Below are 21,187 nucleotides of genomic sequence, written 5' to 3' on the forward strand. Positions count from 1 at the left end.
AGGGACAACCATATCGAAGAACCTCCATTACTGCACAGGGTGAGTAACCTTCTCATTTTTGAACAATTTTAGAAATTGTAACATGAAAAAGATAGGCCATATATAAAACAGGACACGCTAAATGACATTGTTTAGGAGACTTTCATGGATCTGTCTGGCAGAGATGATCTTCAGCAGTTTTCTTTTTTCTCTTTTGATGGTTCCTTTGCTCTATTTCCCGCACATTCAGCATTGTGGCAACAGCCTGTAATTTTAAAGGAGCCCCCTACTTCATCCACTAAGCAGCCTCTTTCAAATATCGCCTTTATATAGTAGATAGCTGGCCCTTTCTCCAGCTATGCCAACCCAACAGGGTTATAGCTGTCCTGGTTCTGATCTCTGGCCCCTTACTGTTCCCTTGTGGTCATTCTACAGTATAATTGTCCCTCCAAGACCCTCCCTTTCCATTTTTTGAGATACAATCTAATTCCAGGCACATCCCATTTGTCCTGCTACAACCAAACCCTGACCTTGCTGTAAGTTATAGCTCTTACGGTTCAGGAGGAGTTCTTGAACAGACTCATGGACGGACTGATGGATTGATGGGCAGGAACACAAAGTTTCTAAAATATGTAGTAGATTATAATCTGTGCTTTGTATTTTTCTTATGAGCTTTAGGTGTTGAGACTATTGTCTGCTGTTTGCAAAGATGGGAGCCTCATGGCGTTACTCAAGACATTAAGATTTGTCTTTGATCCAGAAAATTCAGTGGACAATTTTTCTAGACAAATGTCAAACTATAGTATATGTTGCTATAGAAGTAGCAAGTGCAAAATTACATTACGGAGGAAGCTTGCTCTTTCCACTTTGCGTACAGCTGGAGCAGGCGGTGGTCACCATAGCAACAGTGGGAAAGCTAAATATAGCATCTCTTACACTGTACTACTTAAGGTAGAATGATGGGGAGGTGTTAGGGTGTGTTAGGGCAAGTCACCTTTTTATTTATTGTTAATAAACTTTTTTCTGCAAACTGTTGAGGAGGGTATATCAACTGAATTTACCCAGTCAGGTTTGTCAAACCGGTACCTTCTCCTTGTTTGAATGTCTCTTAAAAAAAAAAAAGTGTTTCTTCTGTGATGCAGCAAGAAACAAAGCCTAATCATGGAGTGATTGGAAACTGTTATCCCCACATCTGGATTCTTTGCTCTCTGTAGTGTTTAAATTAAGCTCTCTTCAGATCAGAACCAGTCTTTGTTTTTGTCTTCCACCACAGTAAAGCATTTTGTCAGCACTAAACTAAACAGTAATATGTAGGGTCCCCAAACGATTGCACGGAGGCTATATTTATGATTTATGGCATTTTTCATAGGAATTGCAATACTGAACCAGACCAGTAGTCCACCTAATCCAGTATTCTGTCTCTGACAATGGTTAGTGCTATCTGCTTCAGAAGAAGAAACACTACAGTAGGTTTTTACAGTGTAACCTGCCCCTATGGAAAGTTGCTTGCTTACCCCCAATAGAGGATGCTTATGTCCCAAAGCTTGCATATTTAAAACTCAAGTCTTAGAGGGGATATAAACTTTTACTGTGCTTGTTCATCTATATAAGCATCTGATCTTTTTTTAAAAAAAATTCTGCTAAGCTTTAGGCCTCTGTGAAATCTTGTCAGTTACTTTCGCAGCATTAACTGTGTATGGGGAAAAAGTATTTCCTTTCATCAGTTTTGAATTTCCCGTATTTCATTTTAATTAAATGTCAGCTTGTTTTTATATTACCAGAGGATGAATCTAAGGTTTCAATCTCTTAGCTCTATACAATTAACAATTCTGTGTGCTTTTATCTTAATTCCTTATTTAATTTCTTCCATAAGGTAAACAGTCGCACTCTTTTCAAACTCTTTGTATGAGCATTTTTTAAGTCTTTCAGATATTCTGATCAAATATCTTGTATTTCTGTTATATTTTTCTGAAAGAAGATGATCAGAAAGACCTGAAATAAACTAAACACCTGCTATGAAAACCTTATGGCACCCATTGTTAACCTTTTGCCACAGTTAAAACTGACCATTTAGTTTAGTCTTGCTTTGTCTTGGATAGCTTATCTATATTAATACTTTGCCTATCCTACCATGCCAACTGAGAAACATTCACAAAGTCTTGAGGGAAACAAGGATAAATACTACCAAGATCAATAGGGATGTCAACATGTAGATGACTACACAATTAACCAATAAACTTGAGTTGGGCAGGGCAGGAGCCAGTGCAGGGTGGGGAGCTGGCTCAAAAACTGGTTCCTCCCAGTACTGATGCCACAGTGCAGCCTGGCCCCTCCCACACTGCTGCCTCTATCAGAGACAGCAATGTGCAATGTGGAGAAGGAGGAAAGGAAGGCTGCCACAGCCACGGGACAGAGGCAGCTCTGTGGCAAAAGCCCCTGTCTGGGGTTGGCGGGGAGGGGGGGTGAACCGATTTCCCTACAGACGGGCTGCTGCCACCCTGCACTGCTGCCTCTGTATCCGTGGCAGGCAGAGCCCGTTTGCGTGGGAAGCTGGTTTTTAAATCTGCCCCCTTTGCAGACCTGCTCCCGTATGCTACCTCTCTGAGGCAGCAGTGTAGGGTGGCAGGGGGCTCTCGAGAGTAGGTCCCAGAGCACACTGTCTGCCAGCCCTGCTTCTGGGAAATATCAAGTACTTGTGTAACACTAAAATTTGATATGGTTGCACGACTATTCAGTTGCATGCTATCTAACATCCCTAACAATCAGGAGCTCTGACGCTTTAGCAGGAAGCAAACAGAAATCAAGGTATATTTTGTGGAATTTGTTCTTGTGTTATTTTTGATAAGTGTGCTTACTATCACGATATCTTTCTGCTTCCAAAGTATTCTGATGGCAAGCAGTTCTTCTGCAGTAGGGTGAGGAAGTTTTAAGCAAACAGGATAACTGAAGGTGAAATATCTGAAGGTTCTGTAATAAACTAACAAGCATTTACAAACGTTTTGTATCAATACCTCTGCACATAGTATAAATAACATTCCAGTCAAATATCTGTCCTTATGGCCGTAGACTTTGTGAATAGACTGTAAAAAGCACAAAGGCATGCTTGTTACTAAGGATGTTAAATTTAGATTAACTGGTTAATCGAATAGTCGATGCAATTTGCATCGACTATTCAATTAGGTGATAAGCCTCAGCCTTTGACATGCCCAGGGCTGTTGGTACACTTCAAAGGCGAAAGCACTGCAGGGAGTAGGGGGCCAGCGGGGAATTCAAGCAGTCCCCTGCTGGCCCCATTCTCCCCACAGTGTTTCAAAGTAACAGTGCCGCATGGAACCCGGGGTCAGTGGGGGAGTCTGCCCCCTCACCCTCACTAACCTCTGAGGCTGTACGTGGAGCTGCCACTCTGGAACACTGCTTGAAGCCCGGTCTAGCTGGGAGTCCAGTCCTGAGCTACACACCACGTAGCAAAGCGGCAGCGCCGCGTGGAGCCTGGGCACTGCCACTTTGAAGCACCCCTTCTCTTTTCGATAGAGACAGCAAGGAGGAGAAGCGACTAGTTGACTAGCATGTTGACTATCTGATAAGCATTTGCTTATTGGATAGTCAGATTAGTCAGCTAGTTCTTCGCATCTCTACTTGTTACCTCACCAAGGACATTGTGAACTGATGTGTTTAAACCACTTCAGGTTGTCTTAGGGAAGGTACTATAAAAGTGCAAAATATATTACAAAATACTCCTGTCACTTTTGCAGAAATTTGAAAGCTCCCCTGGGCACCCTTTAAGTTGCCCTTGCAACTCTTAGCTGCTCAAAATTTTGAAACCTGTAGCTTAGATGTACAGGGCTTAATTTTCCTAATATAGTAGTTCTATATTTTTATAATTTCCTTGGCCTCCATGGAGGTACTCCTGATTAATACGTACACAAAAAGGGAATCAGGCCTATGTTATAGCCATTAGAAGCCAAATTGCAAATCTTGTAACTGTTTTTGACTAAATAAATGATAAATGAATCTACATAATCCCTACTAGAAGTAAACATTTCCCTTTAGTTAACAGACACTCTGAAGTTTGTAAGCCATGGCCATTGTGTTCTTTCCTGCAAATGACATTTTCATTGCCTTTCAGATCTACAGGAGTAATCGTGAATATCTCTTCAGCTACTGGCATGTATCCATCTCCACTTCTCACTCTGTACTCAGCAACCAAGGTACCATTGCTTTTTCTTTTTGGTGTGCCCCAATCTGAAAAATCAAACAGAAATGTAACAACGATTAAAAGGAGAAATGTTTTTTCGGGTGTGTGTCTGGTGGTTTGATGATGTTAAGGGTTTGTCTCCACTGCTCTGTGATTTGGAGTTTGGGTGTGTGATTACTAGTGTGCACCGAGTGCTGTGTGTGACCTCCCTTCTGTGGATGGTGCAGGAATTAAATGGTTCCTAGCCCACATTAATATAGACTCCTCTAAATAGGAGTACATTAATGCAAAGGAAGATAATTTCAGTTTTGTTCCTGTAGTGTCCATGCAAGGGAGTTACAGCTTCGCAATTCAATGTGAATTGCTAGTCTGTCCCTCACAGAATGAATTGCAGCCAGTGTAGACATGCCCTAAAATCGGTGGCTACTGAAGTTAATTTTTTGGAAACTGTCAGCCTAATCTTTTGTGATCTCTGCAAACATTCACATTTTTTTAAATGATAAATAATTTGATACTCTTTTTTTAAAGGAGGACATTAACACAAGGCAAATTTGGAGTGGAATGGACCTGTGGGCACAGAATGTGTGAATAAGTCTATATACAAAAAGATATTGGTACTTTTTGCCCTGTAGTCTTACTTCAAGATATTTTTTAACAGGACTGTTGTGTGACAGAACAAAAATGTAGGCTATAATCTGCCCTGTTGTTTCTATTGCAGTTATACCTGTTTTCTCTATTGGGCCCTGTCACCAAAGTGTGGGGAAGTCAGAGGGGTCTGCACCCCCATCTACAGTCAAATGTGACTGTTAAACAGCAGGCAGAACAGACGGTTTATTAGTTGTCAGGGACCCAGCATAAAACAGACTTGTCATCGCACAAACCATAAGCAGTCCATACCATCCATCTTTAGGAGCAGGAAGCCTAGAGTCAGGGCTCTGACCCTCCTGTCTCCTCAGCCAACTAAGACTGAATCTCTTCCCAGCTTCTGGTTCCAGGATCCCAGTCAAGCTCCTCTTCCTGTCCTTGTCCTCCTTCACTGGCAGAATGTGTAACTTAGTCGCACTCCCTCCCAGGTTCAGGTTATGGCCATTGTATACTCGTGGGAGCCTGTCAAACCTGAAATTCCCATCACCATCTAGGACAAGGGTGAAATACGGCCTGAAGGCTGGATTAGGCCTGCGGCCCAGTGGGAACCTAGGCCAGGCTCCCTGCCTGCCCCTCCCCATTCTGGGCAATGGGAGCTGCCTGTTTGAAGAACAGGCAGCATGCAAAGTACTTCTCACCTCACTCCCGTCAAGCTCACAGCTTTCAGAGCAGCAGACATGGCCCAGCAGCAGGCTGCTCTGAGCAGCATGGAAAGTAGGGAGCCTGGTTGAGAAACCTACTAGGCTGCTGTCCAGGAGTCACCCAGGTAAGCATTAGGGAAGGTGTCTATATCCTCCTCCCCGTCTTTAAACTGTGAAGCACATTCATATCAAAGTTCCATGCAGTGTTGGCTCCCTCCCCATTCAGCACCATAGGGGCATCTCTGCCTTGCAGCTCCTCCATCACTAGCTCATGCTCCCATTATCGCTCCTGGTCCTGCTGTTCTTTCTCACAGTCCTCTCCATAATCCCCACTTCCTCACTGGCCCTTTATACACAACTTAGGATGTCTACTTAAAAGTTTTGACTGTTTGAATTTGGATACAATCGGACTAGTTTAAAAAGTTCACAGGCAAAACAACATTCTAAATGTTTCTATCTTTTTATAATATTTATGCTGTCTGATGTTAGTTTCAGTAAAATGTTTGTGTTGTATGAAAACAATCCTGTGTGGTACATCTTCACTCTTTCAAAAGTATTTCCTTCCATCATCTCATCACTTCAATCCAGCTGCCTGACTTCTTTCATCCTAGGCCTTAGGGGTAGGTCCACACTACTGTTGAAGGTTGGCTTAAGGAATGTAATTCCAGCTACGTAAAAAGTAGCTGGAAGTTGGCTGAAGTCGGCAGGCACTCCTGGAAACTACTTTAAGTACAACCCAAGGCCTTGCCCCTAGTTGTTCAAGGATTTCTTCTTCTATCGAATAGGTTTGAGTCAGCCTTGAGCACTGTCAGTGTCACCCATGTCAGAGCATGGATAATTTAATCTTCAGAGAGTCCTGAATTCCCTTTCTGGAGTGTAAAGGCTCTGCAATATAGTCATGCTACCTGAAGTCAGAGGTTCTTGAGTTCTCTCTGCACTGAAGCATTACTTCCTCACAAGCAGAGGCAGTGATTAATCAGCTGCCATGTTATGTATCCCTGCGGAAGTCCTCTAGATATGGAAGTGTACTCCAGTCATACAATCCCAGCTGCCAAATACCTGGCAGGAGGGAAAAATATAGTCTCAGGCAAACAAGTGATAAGAAAGGTTTAACTGGTAAGCATCACCCTAAATAATCTGTGCTTTCTAGTTCTGGATCACGGATGGGGCTGGAGCAGCTGCTGCAGGGGCCAGCCTTTGTCCATGGTGGGCCTGAGCTGTCATGGACAGAGGCTGTTTCATGGCAGCCTCTTCCTTGTCCCCACAGCCATCTGTCTGTGGGGAGCTCAGACTCCCCTCAGACAGGGACTGTTGCTACACCGTGTTGCTGCCTCAGTATCAGAGGCAACAGTGCAGGGTGGCAGGCAGCCAGTCTGCATGGAGAGCTGGTTTTTAAACTGGCTACCCTTGTGGACCGGCTCCCACCTAGCACTCTGCACTGCTGCCTCTGATACAGAGGTGGTATCACAGGTTGGCAGGGGGCTTCTTGGGAGTTGTGCTGGATTGCACTGGCTGCTGGCCTCACCCCTGGGGACTGTAGAATATTCAAGTACCTGATAAAAATTCGTGCAGTTACTCAAATATTCACTTACCTAATATCTAACATCTCTACCTCATCTCCCACCTGATTCCTGCAGCCTCCTGCTCTGAGCTACCCCAACCCTGACTTTTGCATACCCCCACACACAGACAGCAGTCTGACCTAAGCCCCCTGCAAACTCCCACATACTTAAATTTCATACAGATACTCTTGTCACAACCCCTGCTATCCTAAGACACCGCCCTTCCCCCCCCCCCCCCCCCGCAACGGGGAGAGGGGGGAGAGTTGTGAAAAGGCAATAACTGTAAAAAGTTAAGTTACTTTTAACCCTGCAGGCTACACAATAGCAGGGTCAAATAGGTTGGCCATATTGGAACTCATGGTTCCAATATTCATGCCTCAAATGAACTGAATTCATTTGGGAGGACTCTCTCACGATGCTACCACAAACTTCATCAAATAGGTGTTCTAATGTAGTGCTAGATGATATACTGGTTAGCCTGACTCCAGAGTTACAGATTGATCTGTAAAAGCATCCTTCATCTTCTCCAGATGTTGCTACCTCTTCAGTCCCTTCCTTTCCACTAGACAATTATTACCAGTTCTAAAAATTGCTAAAGAGACTAGCCATTGTCCAAGGGACCCTCTTAATACAAAACAGTCAACACCAGTTACTTGGTATCTTACACACTTTGGTACCAGCAACTGTTTTCTCTACCAATCAATGCCATCCTCTAGTTGGCATGCACTATATGACACAACCTGGTCATGTGTGTACCCACTCTGAAAGAGGCTGAAAAGAGGTAATATATTGTGATCTGTGGGTCAGATTTCCTGTTCTTTTCGTCCCCTGAATTCATTGATAATCCAGGTGATTTGTGTATTCCAAACACCACCACCCACGCTCTACCCCATCTCAGAAAGAGGATTAAAGGCTATACCTCATGGACATTGAGGTCTTCTCTTTAGCGGGACTCCTATTTTGTATTTCAAATTACTTGGCCCTGCTGGCCAATATGATTTTATTATCTTTGGGCAATTGGCTGAGTTTGCAGACAAGCTACCCTCCCAAGAGCATAGACAATTCTATGTAGTTCTGTAATACCTCCAGTTACTCCTAGGTCCGTGCTACGAATCACAGTAGACGCAGCATGGGAGAAAGCACAAAGATGTGTGATTGAAAATTTTACAAGTGGGCAATAGATGTTGGTATTACAGACAGATCGGAGGTAGGAGTTGAAATCTTGATAGTAAATGAAAAATGATGATTAGGTTGGATACTGACTGTTAGGAGCCTTAAAAGTGGAGAAAAGCAGCTTATGTCTGATGTAATAAAAAAGAGGGAGTCATTGGAGTTCAAGGAAAGGAGTGACAGAATCAAACTGAGGATATAGGAAAATGAACTTTGTAGCAGCATTTTTAAAGGACAAATTTGCATTTCTCAAGACTAGAGGAAATGATGTTGAGGTATTTAAGGTGTAAGGTAATAAGGGCCTGGATGAGAGTTCTAGCTGATGAAAGCTGTTTTTGAAACAATCGCTTTCTGTGAGCTAAGTTTCTTATGTAGGAGGTCAGTTTTCTGGTAGCTTCAGTTTGTAGAATGAGTGAGTTTCCTTATTCCAGAGACCACATATGCTATTTTGCATAATCTTAGCTTTTTGCAGGGGAGGAACTGTCTAGGAGTCCCCAGTGGAACTGCCTAAACTTAGAGACGGCATTTGGCTTCTTGTGTGTGAGGGAGATGGCTCAGGCTCTCATTCTCTGCTGCTACCTGAAAGAACAAACAAACAAACAAATCTTAAGAGTTACATAAGAACGGCCGTACTGGGTCAGACCAAAGGTCCATCTAGCCCAGTATCCTGTCTACCAACAGAACGGCCGTACTGGGTCAGACCAAAGGTCCATCTAGCCCAGTATCCTGTCTACCAACAGAACGGCCGTACTGGGTCAGACCAAAGGTCCATCTAGCCCAGTATCCTGTCTACCGACAGTGGCCAGCACCAGGTGCCCCAGAGAGGGTGGACCGAAGACCATGATCAAGCGATTTGTCTTCTGCCATCCCTCTCCAGCCTCTGACAAACAGAGGCCAAGGACACCATTTTATCCCCTGGCTAATAGCCTTTTATGGACCTAACCTTCATGAAATTATCTAGCTTCTCTTTAAACTCTATTATAGTCCTAGCCTTCACAGCCTCCTCTGGCAAGGAGTTCTACAGGTTGACTACACGCTGTGTGAAGAAGAACTTCCTTTTATTAGTTTTAAACCTGCTACCCATTAATTTCATTTGGTGTCCTCTAGTTCTTCTATTATGGGAACTAATAAATAACTTTTCTTTATCAGCCCTCTCCACACCACTCATGATTTTATAGACCTCTATCATATCCCCCCTCAGTCTCCTCTTTTCTAAACTGAAAAGTCCCAGTCTCTTTAGCCTCTCCGCATATGGGACCCGTTCCAAACCCCTAATCATTTTAGTTGCCCTTTTCTGAACCCTTTCCAAGGCCAAAATATCTTTTTTGAGGTGAGGAGACCACATCTGTACACAGTATTCAAGATGTGGGCGTACCATAGTTTTATACAGGGGCAGTAAGATATTCTGGGTCTTATTTTCTATCCCTTTCCTAATAATTCCTAGCATCCTATTTGCCTTTTTGACCGCCGCTGCACTCTGTGTGGAAGTTTTCAGAGAACTGTCCACAATAACTGCAAGATCTCTTTCCTGATTTGTCGTAGCCAAATTAGCCCCCATCATACTGTATGTATAGTTGGGGTTATTTTTCCCAATGTGCATTACTTTACACTTATCCACATTAAATTTCATTTGCCATTTTGTTGCCCAATCACTCAGTTTGGTGAGATCTTCTTGGAGTCCCTCACAGTCTGCTTCTGTCTTGACTATCCTAAACAGTTTTGTATCATCTGCAAACTTTACTACCTCACTGCTTACCCCTTTCTCCAGATCATTTATGAATAAGTTGAAAAGGATTGGTCCCAGGACTGACCCTTGGGGTACACCTCTAGTTACCCCTCTCCAATCTGAAAATTTACCATTTATTCCTACCCTTTGTTTCCTGTCTTTTAACCAGTTCTCAATCCAAGAAAGGACCTTCCCTCTTACCCATGGCCATGTAATTTACACAAGAGCCTTTGGTGAGGGACCTTGTCAAAGGCTTTCTGAAAATCCAAGTATACTATATCTACTGGATCCCTCTTGTCCGCATGTTTAACCCCTTCAAAGAACTCTAACAGATTAGTAAGACAGGATTTCCCTTTACAGAAACCATGTTGACTTTTGTCCAATAAATTATGTTAGTCTACATGCTTCACAATTTTATTCTTTACTATTGTTTTGACTAATTTGCCTGGTACTGAAGTTAGACTTACCGGTCTGTAATTTCCAGGATCACCTCTAGAGCCTTTTTTAAATATTAGTGTCGCGTTGGCTACCTTCCAGTCATTAGGTACGGAAGCCGATTTAAAGGATAGGTTACAAACCACAGATAATAGCTCAGCAATTTCCCATTTGAGTTCTTTTAGAACCCTTGGATGAATGCCATCCGGTCCCGGAGATTTGTTAACATTAAGTTTTTCTATTTGTTCCAAAACCTCCTCTAATGACACTTCAATCCGGGACAGTTCCTCAGATTCATCACCCACAAAGGACGGTGCAGATTCAGGAATCTCCCCAACGTCCTCAGCCGTGAAGACTGAAGCAAAGAAATCATTTAGTTTCTCCGCAATGGCTTTATCGTCCTTGATTGCTCCTTTTATAGCTCAATCATCTAGGGGACCCACAGGTTTTTTAGCTGGCTAAAAGTTTGGGATTTTTCTTTGTCATATGCTAGGAAACTAAAATATAGGAATGGGACTCCTGGAAGATTTCTTCCAAGAAACACAATTACAGGGTAACTGTTCAATTCTTCATTGTTAAATTTGGAAGATCTGCTTTCTTCTGCCACAGTGGCTGAGATTAGCAAATTTGCAAATGACTTTCCTGATGTTTATAATCTGTAGAAAGGCCCCACCTGCACTTCTTAGGTTCTTCTCTCCCACATCCCATGCAGCATACATTTAATCTGTGGCATCCTTAATGACTAAGTTGATGCCCTTCGCTAACTAGACAAAGTAGTGTTTTACTCACTCAGTTTGCCTGTGGAAATGTCAACAGTTACAAATGAAATATTCTTAAAGAAAAATTTTCTCCCTTGTACTGTGTTTGTGCAGGACATAGGGATAAGTGTTGTGCCGTGCCGCACTCACTGCAGTTGATTGGGCAAGAGAATGGAAATGTGAGAGCACTGCCCACATGGATTACTTTTGTTGTTTACTTACACTTACTTGTATCTCATTAATCAGGGATAAAGGGAAGAAAAAAGCAATGGTTTCTATACTTCAGGCTTATTTCAATTATTTTAAAGATCTCTGAGGATTTCTGGGTGACACCAAAAGTAAAATCTTGAACAAATGTCTTTCTTGAACAATGTATATACTGAAAATACATATTTAATTCATTTGTACAGTAGAAGTGGCTAAATTCCTGCTTTGTTAAATCTATGTAAAATGAACATACTGTTGTTTGCAATATAACTTTCAGTAAAAAATACTGGAAGTTCCTTTTTACATCTTATATTAATCACTATTGGATTGTTGGACAACAAATCAAGTAGAGAATTTCGGATCTTTCCTGAAGTGAACAAACGGAGTCATTTGATTAACAGAATACCACACTTAGCCAGTTTGCAGAGGAATAACGTATGAGTCTGATTTTATTTATTTTAATTAGGGTAGATGCACAATTACACATCTCTTCTGGTGTCTGGTCATCAAATATGCAAATTTGGCAATGGACGATAGAAATGCCCAACAGGCTATTGCATATGCATGGTGTACTGTGCCCTTGCATGGTACATGGCAGTGATTTACAACTTCATGTCTAACAACTATAGATATTTTGATAACTGACAGGGGCCTGGTTTTATATGGTCTGCAAGTTTTTTTTTCTTCAGTTTTTATTTATTTATTTATTTATTTATTTGTTTATTTATTTATAAATAATTTGAAAATGAAAAATCCATGGATCCAACTGTCTTGCAGTAAATTCTGGTTTTCTTTCAGCGCTTGCATATACTCAGGTAGATATCTATAGAGATAATATTGTGTGGGAATTGATTCTTGTCTTTGTGTACAGGCTGAGAGGTTCAGTGAAATGACCATTTAATAGATATGAGTATGGAGACTACGAATTTAACAAAGCACCGGTTATAATTAGGATTTTATTAATGTAATAGTGACGTGGTCAGTGAAGGAAAATAGCAAAACATGTAATATTTTTCTTGACTGTCTCTCTATTGACGCAGCTCTGATGCAGCTGCTGCTCTCTTTAGTTCATTTTTCTGTAGAGTTCCTTTTTTTTTAATTGAAGTTAACTTTATGAATAAAGTGCATTAGCTCAGTGAAGGAACTGCAGTTTTATTATTGTAAGTCATGATGGCTCATCTGACACCTCTTTTGTCTCACCTTGCTAAAAAAGAAACAAAGGAGAAATACGGTTTGGAAACCTTATGGTCCAAAAAAAATGTTGGTGTTGGTGAGTAGCCTTGGGTTATTACAGCACCGGCAGAGTGTTAAATTACAAGTGTTGTATTCATCACTTAGGAGTGAGTAATGAAAAGAGGGAAAACAGCAGGCTCTATTTGCTGTATTCATCTTTGAGATGGTGTCTTGATATAATCCCTGCCAATTTCCCTCTTATCACCTTTTTTCCAAAGGATGTTGCACTTGTAACTTGTAAACTTCCAACTGATGGAGAATGAATAGTAGTGTCGTTCAAAGTGAACAAATGCCACTTTCATAGTGAATATGCTAGTGTAATATGTGGCATTTATGTGAAAGCAAAATTTAAAAAAATCAAAACACTTCAGTTTTGCAAAGCAAGCAACAATTTTAATTGTTCTTTTAGTGATTGCTCATGTCCATTCCAGGGGTGTGTGCGCAATGTACAAGATTGTTAAAGAGTTTTCCTTTAGCAGGACATGTTGGGTTGACAGTGGATTCCTCTGGAGTAGCTCCTCTATAGTGGTGCATATATACCCCTGTTGACCCTCTGCTGCCTCACTTCCTTCTTACCACCTGTGACAGTTATTGGAGCTCCTTGGTCCTTGCATTCTGCAAGTGCCTTTCCTAGTAGCATCACTTACGACAGCAGTGGGAAATAATTTTTTATGGGGGGCCACTCCAAGAATTTGGAAAGTGGTGAGGGCTGCACTCTTCCATGATATTAATGGAGGAGGTGTGAGGTCTGGGATGGAGGTTCGGTGCAGTAAGGAGTGTTACCTGGGAGACTGAGGTAAATAATTGCTCTGGACAATTAATTAAAGCCTAATGCTGCCTCCCCTACAGGAGCCACATTTAACCTGATACGCATATCTATCACTGTTGGAAAGGTAGTCACAAATCAGGTCAGGCATGAATTTCGGGCCAAACCATATATTTTGGAAAATAGCAACACGCATCAACAGCCAGAACAACAGTAACTGTCTCACCCAGAAGAAAAGGAGGATAGAAAGATCCTGTATACAAAAGGCATATACTTTACAACAAGAAATTGAAGGCGGCGATGGACGCCTGTAACCTCGTGGCTAATTTAAAGCCGTGAGGGAGGACAGCAGGGAGATCCCTCAAGGTAGATCCTCGCCTCCACGTGGCTGACGAACTCCAGATTCCTTGGCGCCAGTCCTTCGGCTTGGTGAGGTTTCACAGGTGAACAAATAATAGATGGTAAAGTCCCACTGGTCCCAAAATCCTTAGAGGGAAGACTTCTCTCTCACCTCAGGAGGGCACAGCTAGTGCTGAACTTGGGCAGCCTTGATCAGACCACGTACGGATGGAACTCCTCAGGGGTGATGGACGAAGAAGACATGACACGCAGCTACAGACAGACCGAGGAGAACCAACCCGAGCTGCTCTCAGGAGAGGGTTTATAAAAGCATTGAGTCAGGAAACTGAATTAGTGAGTGGGGTGCAGTAAAATAGGGCAGTGTGCATAGGAAAAAGGTGTTGAGTGCATAACCTAGCTGTGCATGCATCGCATTAGTGAGAGGTGCACAGGTTTAGAACCGCGTGCAGAAGCCAGAGGGTGGAGTGCAAAGCATCCCTCCATGTGATTTTTGGCAGGAAGAAACTGTTGAGGTGATAATGGCCAGCAAACTCCATTTTGAATCACTTGCCTGGGTAACAGGAGCCTGGGGTAAAGAAGGGAGTTTGGGTGAAGGAGGCAGTTGTGACCTGGGGCACTGATGGCGTCGTCATCATCTGGAGTCCTTTCACCTCACGGGGTGGAAGCTTCATGGTTCACCTGAGCTGCGCACCAATGCTCTGAGTCAGTCCAAGAGGTGCTACTGGGGAGTAGGAAACCCCCTATCTGAGCCACTTATCAATCCAAATTGAAGAGCTTATCCTTTCGGCCCTTACAGAGGGGAATCTGCGTGCTGCAAGCTCTGATCATTTTAGATAACCTACTTGATCTGATCTAAAACAACAAGAGTTGGACACAGTCAGTTAGGATTCACCAGAGAACATGCACTCCACTCTTTGGATGTGAGGCATGCTTTAGATTTTTTTTATTTAGAGCGTACAAAATCATTCATTAAGTCTCCTCAGCTCTTTGTCTCCATAGCAGAAAGGGTGAAGGGGCTACCGGTTTCATCTCAACAATCTCTGACTTCTACATTTGGGCCTGCTATTTCCTTTCAGAGTTCCAGCCCCAGCCCTCACTGTTCATTCCACCAAGGCCCAAGTGTCCTCAGTTGCCTTCCTGTCGCAGGTGCCCATCCTGAACATATGTAGGACAGCCACCTGGTCCTCCATTCATATGTTGACCTCTCATTGTGCCATCTCCCAGGCTAAAGATGATGCCACCTTTGACAGCAGTGTTACAGTTAATTTCCACATAAGCTCCATCCTCCGATCATGCAGCTTGGGAATCACCTACATGGAATAGACATGAGCAATCACTCGAAGAAAAAAGTTACCTAACTCACATAAGGGTTCTATGAGATGTGTTGCTCATGTGTATTCCAAATCCTGCCTATCTCCCCTTTGTTGGACTGTTCCAGCAAGAAGGAACTGAGGGGGGGGGGCCAGGGGTGTGTGTGTGTGTGTGTGTGCACGCGTGCGCACGCTGCCATGGAGGAGCACGTGCCATGCGCACACCTAAATGGACTAGACATGAGCAATACATCTCAAAGGACAACAATTACAAGAGGTAGGTAACAGTTTTTTTGCCAGTTTTTTTTAAACTGTATAAGTAAGGTGGCAGATAACTACCTTTCTACAATAGGCTAAGCAAATCAGGCATTTAGTGAGAAGTCCTTTTCTGGACTTTGTTATATACCAGCTTCCCATTGGTCTCTAGTGAGAGGTCTAAATCACAAAAATTAAATTTGGAATATTTGGACTTCCAATAGTTCCAAGGGGTTTGGATCTTCTCTTTTGAATTGGTTTCATCTTTGTTCTGAACTTTCATCTCACTTGAATAATGCACTTGGCAAGCATACCTATGAATCTGCTATTAAATTCAGTTTGTCTATTTTAAGAAGTTTAAGATGTGTAAAAAGTAATTTAAAAACTCCTGAGAGATATCGACAAACTACATACATATTAGTTTCCATTTTGATATATACTGTATGTCCTCCCTCTTCTCTATAGGCGTTTGTGGATTTCTTCTCTCGAGGCCTCCATGCAGAGTACAAGAGCAAGGGCATCATTGTGCAGGTGAGTGGAGTCTGTTTCGTTTAAGTATCCCTGTTGTTGTGTGGTTGCCACAGTAACGGTTGCTGTCTTGGCAACAAAAGGAAATCATCCCATTCACTTAAAAATGTGACGATAACAGACCATTAAAGATACAGTTTCCCTTTTGTTTGTCTTGGTCAGCAGTTGTTTCTGAACTCTTCCTGTTGAAATTAAGTACAAGTTGAACCTCCCTGGTCCAGCACTCTCAGGACCTGAGCCATTCCAGACCAGGGAATTTGCCAGACCAGGGAAGGTCAAGGTTCCCCTGGGGCTCTCCACCCTGCCGCTGCCCGGCTAAAGCTGGCCTGGCCAATGCTCCACTCCAGCTGTGCTGGGGTTTCCCGAGGTTCCCCAGTCAGGGCTGCCTCATCACCACCAGCCACACTACCTCCAGCGGTTCCTTGGGGTTTCCCAGTCCTGGGCCACCTGGCCACCACCGGCCCCACTGCTGCCAATGGTTTCCCAGGGTTCCTCAGGCCCACTGGCAGGGTTCTCCAGCCCCCAGATCCCACTGACAGCGAGGGTTTCCTGGTTGGGAAAGAGGGTCCCCACTGCTGGGGTTCCCCAGCTTGCACTCCCAAGCTGCTGCCTGGCCCTGCTGATGCTGGGGGTTTTCTGGTAAGGACTGCCTGGCCATCCCAGCCCCACTGCTGCTGAGGATTTCTGGCAGATGCTGGGGTTCCCCTGCCTAGCTACTGCTGGCCCAATTGGGGCTCCACAAACTCCGTGTTCTCTCAGTTGGCTCCTACTCCTGGTGCTCTTGGGTCCACCAAAATCCATGGATGTTGCTGGACCAGGGAGCCTGGGATTTGGGAGGTTCAACCTGTACAAAATGCTTTAAAAGAAAAAAAAAGTGTGACAAATCATTAAATGACAAATCATTCAGTGTAAGTAATGATGCCAACAGATGTTGCTGTGGGGAGGGGAGGAGCATCATGTGCTTCCCTGCAGGTTGAATCTGATGTAGAGCTTCAGGGTTTCCCCCACCCCAAGAAGCTGGCACTGGCTCCAATCTTGCAGGGGAGCATCATGCTGGATTGCCAACACAGGCTCCCTGTTGCGGGGAGGGGGGGGGGAGGGAGAGGGAGAGGAGACGAGACAGGAGAAGCCTGTTCACTGCATGTACCACTGAAAATCATTTTGTGTGCCAATTAGGGCACGTGTGCTGTACGTTGCTGACTCTTGCTTTAGTCTATCACTAATTACAAATGCTACTGGCAACTCTAATAAATGTTGTAACAGTAAGATCTCTGCAACTAGCAGTTTCTTACACTATGGGGAAGTATAGCAGGAAGAACAGCTTTGCATAGGGAAACTAGGTTCATTTTGAGTATCAGATTCCATGTTGTATAACTTCACAACTTGATATTGGCTTGACTTCATTTAATATAGGTTTTTATCTTTGTCCTCTAGTTTACCTTTAGTAACTTAGCTGTGTTTACACAAACAGAGAACCATCTAGGTACAAATTAAGAAAACCATGGCTTAAGAGCTAAGAATCAAGCTATGTGACACTAGCTGACTTTGTTAGCAGGACCTTGTGCAAACCTTGTGGTGGTTTTGCTTCTCACACACCTTGCAGGTTTGCTTTGAGTTTCAGAATTGTTTGAACTCAAAGCAATACTGATATGACACCAAGGTTTGACTGTTTGGGGGTGTCTCAACCAATGATGTTTTTTCAACGTTTTCACCCTAAAACATAAATCATTCCACTGTTAGGGTCTTGTGAAACTCTCAACATCTACTTTACAAAAATAACACATGTACCTGTAAACAGTTTGGGACAGTCATCTGATTTGGTTACAAACATGGTTGTGTTGTGTCCATAGCTACTACTTTGCCTTCCCATATTTTATATCCTATGCTATTAGAAAATCATGGTGGCTCTCTCCTAGGGCTTCAGCAACAGTTAAGGGCCAGAGGACATGCATGTGAAATATCAGGTGCAACATATGAGGCAACTCTGGGATGTCATTCCACAGAAAGCTGGGAGGAAAGGACTACAGGTTATACAGTCAGAGAATTAAAACTAATTGGTGAAAAAAAATCTTTTCAAACAAGGTTCAGGGGCACAGTTATGAGCTGTCATTGTTAGGATTAGCCATGAAGTGTCTGAGCACAAACTAGGTTTTAACTAACTAGTTAAAAACTTCTAAAATTTGTTGAGTACACATGGCCTTAGGCAAGGAACATCTTGTCTGTTTCATGGATTTTCTTTTTAGAGCATAATAAAAACATATTGCTTGACTGCCTTTGTCCTTATTTCTCAAAAGTATTTTACAGACTGTGCTAGGAAAAGGACAACTAATTCAATAAGCTATTGTATGCAATGTCCCTACAATAACTTCTTGTTTAAAACTGCACTCAACTTTTTCTTGTTTCCCCACTGTTGCTACTGCAAGTGCAATTACTGTAGGAGTAGCAACAATACTTAAACATTGTCACCACTAAAGTTTCAATATTGCTACACCTTAGTGTTAGAATGCCATTTCGATATTTTATTATTTAACAGCATGATTAGTCATGCAATTAATCATGGTTAATTTTTAATTGCTTGATAGCCCTTCTTTCTTCCTGCTTATAAAGTTTTTCCCCTAGCCTCCACATATTTTCCTACTGACTATGATATCTCAAATGCATCAAGATAACGAGTGTCAGCCTGGCTGCTTCTTTGAGGGTCCCCGTGGGTGCTCCACTTAGGTGTGTCAGCACTGCTGTGCACACGGCCTGGAGATCCTTAGTAGCAGTCCCTGGCTGGTGGCCCATGCTGCACTATTGCACAATCGCTTTGATTGACAAATTAACAGAGGAAAAGCACATAACATGAAGAACAAGCAGGGCGCCAGTGCCACTGCCGCGTCCCGCTCACCCGTGGCACCTCAGAGGGGAAAAAAACCCTGGCATGTTAGCACCTTCTGGCTTTAAGAGGTGTGTACAGAGTGCAGCGCATTTATATCGGCAGCAGACGGGCACAAACCGTGTCTCCGCTGCCTCGGGCAGGACCACCCAATAAGCCAGTGCCCTCACTGTCAAAAACTCACTTTTAGATCTAAAAGGGCAAGAGATCTACAGTGGAGACTTCTTTGTATGGAAAAGACTATGGCTGACCCACAGCCTGTGTCATCCTCTCCCAGAGTGACTACAGCTGGGATGGAGGGCAAAAGGCGCACTGCCGTGGAGGGACGTGCTAGATAGACAGACCAGGAGCACAGTACAAAATGTGCCAGGTTCCCCACTGACACTCTGCAACAGAGCAATAAAAGACCTCCAGGCAAGGAGGCAAACAGTGCTTGCCCTGAGCAAGGCAGCATAAAGTGGGTTATGGGATCCTGCTCAGAGAGCCAGTGTTCGTAAAGCATAGAACCACTGGCGAAGCTTCGGGCTCTCTTCAGAACAAACCAGCGGTACCGCAGGAGAAGTCGGTACCACCAACAAAGAAAAAAGCCCGCAGGCTGCAGAGACGCAGAATGCCATGCACAGACAGACTAGCATTATTGTTGGTACTGGTGCACCCAAGAGCACCAAGTACACAGATACATCCAGTAGGGGCAGGCTATACAGTGATGCCACCCCTACCACAGTACCAAGGTACATGACAGAGGTGGATCTCATGGTACCGTCAGTACTATGCTCACCACTATTCGGTACAAACATTACCCCAACGTCTAGAGGTTCCATCTTGTCATCCATACCAGCATTGCTCAGATCCACGAGATTCAGCAATGATGACGAGGAAGAAATAATTGGTCATGCCAGAATGCCTCAATACACTGCAACACAACAACAGCAACCCCAGAATTGGTAGATGGCACAATGGGTACCCCAATGCTCCCACCATAGTGGCCCTATTGGGACTCATGGGGACCCTACAGAAGCCAACAGCAGCAACAACAACCCCTCCAGATACCAAGGGCTCAGTCAGCCAACACGAACATGTGGGAATGAGCTAACTACAGCCCGGTCAACCCTGACAGTGAGGCATCGACGGAGGAAGTGACACAAGATTCGCTTATCCCTCCTAATACATCATGCTCCACAATGGACAACCACAGTCCACCCACGTCACCAATCAGAGGTGACGACTATAGAAAGTTTCAAGACCTGTTCTGCAGGGTAGCGGACACCCTGGAGATACAACCCCCAGGTGTGACGCAGAACAAGCACAAGCTTGCTAGCATACTTAACTTACCTCAGCACACCAAATTGGCTCTACTGATGAATGAGGACTTAATGGACCCAGCTAAGGCCATATGGAACACCCAGCATCGGTACTATCGACTTCTAAGAAAATAAATAAGAAATACTATTAAACACCTGTGGGGGTAGAATTCCTATTCTCGCACCCTCCCCCAAACTCGTTGGTTGTCAAAGCTGCCAATCAGAGGGGTAAGCAACAGCAGTACCCTAGAACGCAGAATCATGGCAAGAAGATAGAGGATGGATGCCATGGGGAAGAAGGCATATTCATCAGCCTCCCTACAACTCAGAATTGCTAACTATGTGGCTCTATTAGCAAAATATTTATACCAGACATTCAAAACCTTCAATTCCTTTATTCAGTATCTACCAGATGATATAAAGAAACAATTTGAATGTGATTGAAGGCTCTCTGATCTCCCACACAGCATTGCAAGCAGCGTTAGATGCTGCAGATACAGCAGCCAGGTCCATGGCGAATGCAGTCATGCTGGGGAGAATGGCATGGCTGCAACTGTCCGGGTTTCCCAAGGAGATACAATCAAACATCAAAGACCTTCCATTCATTGGAGAGAAACTCTTTGTTGAGGCAACGAATTCATCGCTCCGCACCCTTAAAGATGCCAGGGCGATGCTTTGCACATTGGGGATTCAGGTGCCTGAATCCAAGCAGAAACAATACAAACACTATAATCAAAGGTCCAGAACATCAGGGTATAACCAACAACAAAGGTCCTATAAGAGCAAGAGACATGTGAGACAATCTTTACGAAGACAATCAAATGAACAAACATACTCGACCGTCCAACTCTCATCAGAAAATTTGAGATATTGGTTGAGAGTACAATGGCCCTCAGTCCTCCAGAGCAGGCAAATCTAGTCAAATAGACGTTGGGAAACAGACTGGCCAAATTCTATGTGGCATGGAAAACCACAGAAACATCAATGAAAACTTTAAAAAGCCATCAAAGGGGTGATCAGCTGAGGACCGAGGCAGCAACGCATAGCATGACGAACAGAGATGAAAGTAGAAAAGAAGTTTCTGCTCCAATACAGTCCCCAGTGAGACGTAAGCAAAAAGTGAGAGTGGCAACATGGAACGTAAGAACCATATACAAGACTGTGAAAACAGCACAGGTGGTGAGAGAAATGTCCAGGTACAAGATCAGTATTTTGGGCATTAGTGAAATGAGATGGAC

General features: G+C 43.5%; 1 protein-coding gene across 1 annotated transcript in view; it reads left to right on the top strand.

Moving 5' to 3' along the window:
- The window catches only part of HSD17B12 (hydroxysteroid 17-beta dehydrogenase 12), a 157,559-nt gene that overhangs the window by 122,902 nt on the left and 13,470 nt on the right, over positions 1-21,187 (top strand). The window contains exons 8-9 of the mRNA XM_075927517.1: positions 4,106-4,187; positions 15,708-15,773. Of these exons, the coding sequence (XP_075783632.1) occupies positions 4,106-4,187; positions 15,708-15,773 (148 nt within the window). The remainder of the gene's footprint in view (positions 1-4,105; positions 4,188-15,707; positions 15,774-21,187) is intronic.

This window comes from Pelodiscus sinensis, chromosome 4 (genome assembly GCF_049634645.1).
Source record: "Pelodiscus sinensis isolate JC-2024 chromosome 4, ASM4963464v1, whole genome shotgun sequence".
NCBI lineage: Eukaryota > Metazoa > Chordata > Testudines > Trionychidae > Pelodiscus > Pelodiscus sinensis.